This window comes from Macrosteles quadrilineatus, unplaced genomic scaffold (genome assembly GCF_028750875.1).
Source record: "Macrosteles quadrilineatus isolate MER2022 unplaced genomic scaffold, UCM_ALF_1.0 Scaffold_8__2_contigs__length_117827958, whole genome shotgun sequence".
Lineage (NCBI taxonomy): Eukaryota > Metazoa > Arthropoda > Insecta > Hemiptera > Cicadellidae > Macrosteles > Macrosteles quadrilineatus.
This window is the reverse complement of record NW_026542601.1, coordinates 1,491,648-1,498,697: the sequence shown is the minus strand read 5'-3', so window position 1 is coordinate 1,498,697 and position 7,050 is coordinate 1,491,648. Positions and strand designations below refer to the sequence as shown.

Sequence of the window (7,050 nt, the reverse complement as noted above, 5' to 3'; positions counted from 1 at the left end):
TAAGCTGAAGTCATTAAAGACTGAAAGGACTCAACTAAGAAGAACTTTTACAAAGTGCAGAAATGAAATGGACAAATTACTGAATGAAGATAGTAAAGATGAAGTAATAATTAAAAGTAATTTAAACAAGCTGCAAGATAAAGCGGATAGGCTTTTTAATGAAGACATCAAGGAAGCCTTGTTTGAAGATCCTGTAACAAAAGAAGAGGACTTAGAAGATGAGTTTGATACTGCAGAATCTTAAAGACACATGTTATCTTCAATGAGAGCTAAGTATGACAATTTCATTATTCAGGTTGGCCTAAGCCAACAGTCAAGAAGTGAAGTCGGGGATACCGTTCACAGACTTAAATTAGCATCTAAGAAGGGCTTAAGTCTACCTAAATTACAATTAAACCAGTTTGATGGAGATGTAAAAAATTGGATAGGGTTTTGGGGACAGTTTAAAAAGGTCCACGAGGATCCTGATCTAGAACCTGAGGATAAGTTCCAATACCTCATCCAATCCTTAAAACCAGGATCGTCCCCTAGGGAATTAGTAGAAAGTTTTCCACCATCGGGAACTAATTATGTAAAGACCCTAGAACAAATTAAAAGCATGATTTGGTAGGGATGACTTTTTAATACTACCTTAGGTTCATTTGGTGGGAAGACTACAAGACTAGAAAATTGAAAACTTTTAGACATTGCAGAGTTGTCTTTGGAATTACCTCCAGTCCAGCTGTTAGGAACCACACTAAATCACCATTTGGATGACACACCACTTCATCTACAAGAGACAGCTGCGAAACTGAAAGATGCCTTTTATGTTGATAATTGTATTGTTAGTGTTGACTCGGCAGTAGAACTAAAAAAGTTTGTAAATGAATCCATGGAACTAATGAAGCTAGGAAAGTTTGAATTAAAAGAATGGGCTAGCAACTATTCAGATGTCAGTAACCTTAAAAATGAATTTTCAACAGAAAATATCGTACCATTACTGGGCATGTTGTGGGACAGAGAAAAGGATGAGATTTTTTGTGACATACGATCCATTTCTATGCCAAACAAGAAGGTAACCAAACGAGATCTACTCTCAGTAGCCCAGCGAATTTTAGATGTGGTAGGTTTCACTTCTCCTGTGTCTTTATTACTTAAGTTACTCTTGCAGGAGACATGGCTGAAAAAACTGGCATGGGATGAAGAACTTCCAAATGAAATATCATGCCAATTTTCAAAGTGGGTTGAAAATATTCATTGGTTGGAAAGCTGTAGAATACCAAGAAGAATATTTCTGTTAGGGAGTCAGTCCGTAAACGAGACTAGTTTTCACATATTTTGCGATGCTAGTAAACTAGCTTATGCAGCTTGTCTTTTTATCAGAACCAAGACTCAAAACAAGGTGGCTGTGCAGCTTATTTATGCAAAATCTAGGATTTCCCCGAAGAATGCAACAATACCAAGATTGGAGCTGTTGGCCGCACTTATGGGAGCTCGGACCTACACACATGTTCAAAAGGCGTTGAAGATGTCATGTAAAACATATTTTTGGACAGACTCATCAATCGTATTGACATGGATCAAAGAGAAGGAAGATTGGGGGACTTTTGTTGGGAACAGATGCAAGGAAATAGGTAACACTACTTCTAAAGATGATTGGCACCACATTTCAGGAAATCTTAACCCTGCTGATTTGTCCTCAAGAGGTTGCGGAGCTAAGACACTTTATGAATCTCATTGGTGGGAAGGACCGTTTTGGCTTAAAAAAGATGAGTCTCATTGGCCAGTGTCCAGTCTTACGCTACCAGATTCAGAAGCATATAATGAACGGAAAAAGAAGATAGTATCAGCAGTAACTACAGAAAAAAGTATTGACTTCTCAATGTCATTACTATACTTTTCAAGCTATCTAAAACTGTTAAGAATGGTAGCATGGATTTTATTATTTATTAGGAACTCAAGCCACAATCAAGAATCAAAAAGTGAGACTTAAAATAGTGAAGAGATCCAAATGGCTGAAGATAAAGTTATTTTATGTATCCAAAAGAACTCGTTTGGAGAAAAGTCAAAATTCCAGAAAAACTTGCCAGTTTTCTACGATGACAAGGGTCTGTTAAGAGTGAAGATCAGGCTAGTTCTGAATGACGACAGTGAAGATTTCAAATTGCCGATTCTTTTACCTTCAAGTCATCCTATCGTCACACGTCTCATTATGGAACTTCATGTTGCTAATCAACACGCTGGACTTAAATCAATGTTAATTATAGTCAGAGAAAGGTTTTGGATTTTAAAGGGTATAAAAACCATTCGCAATGTTTTATCTCACTGTGCCAAATGCAAGAGATTCAAGTCTAAAGCAGGAGAAGCACCAGTTGCTCCACTTCCCTTAGAACGGATCACGGAATGCAACGCTTTCCAGTCTAGAGGCATTGATATGGCAGGACCACTGTACCTAAGAAACGGGGAAAGAGCATGGGTGGTTTTATTCACATGTGCCGTGTACAGAGCTGTGTGTAGTGTATACAATAATAATGTACCATAATTTTGCCATTTTTACGATATTTAGATTTCTGTTATAAAGAGTTGGCAATATGTTTTGCATTTGTGTCCTGACTGCGATCAGGCGACTGTGACGTCATATCGTACGATTTCAATAAAGCTCCCGGATTGGCTACAACCCATCACGCCACTATTCCCTCCACGTTTAACCGCCGTTCCAAAAGTTTCCTTGCTGACCAGTCCTCAAGATTCCAGCAAACCGTAACCATGTAGTCGGCCGGGTTTTATTTAATTCCACAAATGGTGTTTTTATTTCAAGTCATTGCACCCCAAACGTTCCAGTGGCGACGAGGTACGAAAATGACTCAACGCGTAAAAAGTTTTTAAGTGATTTAAGTGACAATCGAAGTGCACCGTAGCAAGGTACGTGTGTTTTTAAAAGTGACAATTGAACTTCTAGTGCACCGTAGGAAGGTACGTGTGTTTACAGAAGAATTCGGTCAAGTTAACTTCGAACAGTGCGTGTGAGTGTAAACATTAATGCCGCTTGATGTGAACCTTATTGATAACTTTGGAACTTTATTAAATTTCAAGATGTCGTTCATCGGTGCGATCGGTCCTTTTGATAATTCGGAAGAAACGTGGGACTCATATATCGAGCGTTTTGAATTGTTTGTTACATGTAACGATATTACCAACGCTAAAAAGGTTAGTACGCTTTTGACGGTTGTCGGAGTGAAAACTTATAACCTGCTTAAAGACCTATGTACACCAGACAAACCTGCTACTAAGAGCTACGAGGATATTGTACGGATCATTAAGGGACATCTACATCCAAAACCTTCTTTTATTGCCGAAAGGTACAAGTTTAGTCTACGAACACAATTAGAGCATGAATCAGTCGCTGATTACATCGTCAACCTGAAGAAACTCTCTGTCAACTGCGAGTTTAAGGACAAACTACCGGATCATCTTCGGGACAGGATCGTAAGTGGGTTGAGGGACGACGCCACCAAGAAGAGGTTGCTGGGCGAAGAAGATCTCACCTTCGAGAAGACGGTCCAAATAGCCACATCGATGGAGTTGGCAGCTAGAGACACCGCGGCCCTGACCTACCACAACACGGGGGGAGGAAGTCGTCTCCACAACGTCGCTTCGAAGCAGCAGCAGCAGCAGCGGAAGCCGTGGCAGCGCTCAAAAAGTGAAGTAAAGTGCTATTGTTGTGGTAAATCTGGTCATTTAAAAAGTGAGTGCCGTTTTAAAAGTTTATCTTGCAATTTTTGTAAGAGGAAAGGCCATTTAGAAAGTGCGTGTCTGATGAAGAAAAACAATGGTGAGTCACAATCTAAATTTGCATTTAATGATAAGCGTAAGGATGGACAAAAGAACTTTACACCTAAGTTTACCTCTGGTAACAAGTCTCATAAGTATAAGCAAAACTATGTAGAGAACACAGGTGTCAATGACAATGACGATGATTATAGTGATTTAGCTAATTTATTTTCCATAAATGATGAGGAAAGTAAACAGAGGGATAGAATAAAACCTATCACGGTTAATCTTAAAGTAGAACATACTGTATTGCCATTTGAGGTTGACAGTGGAGCATGCGTGTCAGTAATTTCTGAAAAGTGTTATAACGATATATTCTCTGATCTCGAATTAATGCCCACTAATTTAGTTTTGAGCTCATATACAAACCAGCCAATAAAACCTGTAGGAAAACTTAACGTAAATGTACAGCATGAATCTGAGCATAAAAAGTTAACTTTGTATGTTGTGTCTAAAGGGGCTAATCCTCTAATGGGAAGAGACTGGATTAGGGAACTAGAAATATCGATCCGAATCCCTAAACAAAATAGTTTGAACACGGTTGAAAAGCTAGATCAAAAACCTGTAATTGTCAGTAAACTGTACAGTAAATTTCCTGAGGTATTTACTGATGTGTTAGGTTGTTACAAGGGAGATGCAGCTAGATTAGAGTTGAAGGAAAATGTAATTCCTAAGTTTTTCAAACCCAGACCTATACCATTTTCGATCAAAAGTAATGTGGAGTCTGAGATTGATCGATTAGTAAATAATGGGATTTTAACTCAAGTTAGCAATAGTGAATGGGGAACTCCAATTGTGCCTATTTTGAAAAAGGACGGAAGTATAAGAATATGTGGCGATTTTAAAGTAACGCTCAACCCCTATTTAGTAGTCAATCGCCACCCAATTCCAAGGATTGAGGACATTTTTAATAATTTACAAAAAGGGGAGACGTTTTCAAAAATCGATCTTTCTCAGGCTTACACTCAGGTAAAGTTAGACGAGGAATCAAAGAAGTATTGTACAATAAGTACATCGAAAGGATTGTATATTTACAACCGAGTTCCATATGGTGTAGCATCCGCCCCGGGAATATTTCAGAGTATAATGGAACGCATTTTAGCTCACATTCCCGGCGTTGTTTGCTTCCTAGACGATATTTTGGTAACAGGAACTGATGACAAACAGCACCTAGAGAGGTTGATTCAAGTGTGTGAAACTTTAAAGAATCATGGTTTAACAGTAAGTCAAAATAAATGTCAGTTTTTCTGTAAATCTGTTGAGTATTTAGGGTACATATTAAGTAAACAAGGACTAGGCACATCTCCTAGTAAAATTGAAGCTATTGTAAACGCCCCAGTGCCTACCAATGTAACTCAGTTAAAAGCTTTTCTAGGTTTAGTCAATTATTATTCTAAATTTGTGCCAAGTATGTCTACCATTGTATCCCCACTGTATCATTTACTCAGAAAGGACACTCCATTTGAATGGAATTCATCATGTGACAAAGCGTTTCAATTAATTAAGAGCAAATTAGTTTCAGCTCCTATTTTGGCGCATTATGACCCAAATTTACCCTTGAGGTTAGCTACTGATAGTTCTGCCTACGGGGTCGGAAGTGTGTTAAGTCAAATGCAATCAGATGGATCTGAAAAACCTATTTGTTTTGCGTCAAGGACATTGTCTAAAGCCGAATCAAACTACTCTGTAATAGACAAAGAAGCTTTAGCTATTGTGTTTGCTGTTAAAAGATTTAATCAGTATTTGTTTGGTAGAAAATTCACACTAGTAACAGACCACAAACCATTGTTGTCAATTTTTGGCCCTAAAAAGGGACTTCCGGCTTTTGCCGCTAGCAGATTACAGAGGTATGCTTTATTTTTAGCCAGCTATGATTTTGACATACAATATGTTTCCTCTCAGGGAAATGCTTCTGCAGATTGTTTATCTCGCTTACCTTTGCAAGCCAAACATGTTAACGATCAGTATGAGGAAAATCCTTATGTAGGAACCTATTTGCAATTTTTAGCGGAGGGAGATATTCCAATTAGTTTTGTTGATATTAAGAGGGAAACACAAAAAGACACCGAGTTAAGTAAGGTATTTGGCTATGTCTTGTATGGCTGGCCTAATGAGGTAAACGAGGAATTACGACCTTATTTCATAAGGCGGAGCGAACTAACTATTGAGCATGGCATATTAATGTGGGGTTATCGGGTTGTCATTCCAAAAATGTATAAAAGGGGACTGTTACAAGAATTACATTGTGGACATTTAGGGATAGTCAAAATGAAGGCTCTAGCCCGTTCTTATCTATGGTGGCCTTCAATAGATAAAGACATAGAAGAACTTGCCAATAGTTGCTCGCAATGTCTCATGGAACGTCAAAGCCCGTCAAGGTCATATTTACATGTATGGGAATACCCAAAGTCAGCGTGGCAACGATTACACATAGATTTTTTAGGCCCTATTAATTCAAAGTTGTATATGGTTGTAGTTGATGCTTATAGTAAATGGATAGAAGGTAGAGGAGGTCAGTTCCACATCTGCCAAAGTAGTCATAAATAAATTGAGACCTATGTTTGCAAGGTTTGGAATTCCCGGAACAGTGTGTCACAGACAATGGCCCTCCTTTTATATCCTGTGAATTTAGCAAGTTTCTTAAAGCTAATGGGGTTAGGCACACGCTTACACCACCTTACTTTCCCGCTAGTAATGGCCCAGGCGGAAAATGCTGTAAAAACAGTAAAGAAAAGAATAAGAGGGGCTTTGTTTTCAAATCAAAATCCAGACTTAGCTTTAAGTAGATTTTTTGTTGGCATATCGAAATGCAGTACATAATACAACCAATGGAAACTCCAGCCAAACTAATGTTCGGTAGAGTATTGCGAACTACATTAGATTTGATACGTCCTTCTGTTAGTAAAACGGTTTTTGTCAAACCAAAACAAACAAATTGTAAACAAAGGGGGCAGTCAAACTAGAGAACTGTCCAATAGGACAGCGCTGTTTTAGTCCGTGATTACAGGGGAAGAAATAAATGGACACAAGGTGTAGTGATTAAAATGTTAAGTCCTGTATCTTATTTAGTAATATTAGACTCAGGTATTGTATGGAAACGCCCATATTGACCGTGGTCGGGTTAACACACTAAGGTAAATTTGAATGATCAACAGAATGATATTACTAGAGAGTAGTGTTGCCTCCACGCTGAACATATGTTTGACCAGGATGTTGGTAAACAATGCTCAGTCAGGCTGG

At 38.4% G+C, this 7,050-nt stretch overlaps 1 protein-coding gene across 1 annotated transcript; it reads left to right on the top strand.

Moving 5' to 3' along the window:
* Positions 1 to 1,990: 1,990 nt before the first annotated feature.
* LOC128999442 (uncharacterized) lies at positions 1,991 to 2,521 on the top strand. Its single transcript, XM_054425966.1, has one exon. The coding sequence runs from the start codon at positions 1,991 to 1,993 to the stop codon at positions 2,519 to 2,521; it is 531 nt and encodes a 176-aa protein (XP_054281941.1).
* The last annotated feature ends 4,529 nt before the right edge of the window (positions 2,522 to 7,050 follow it).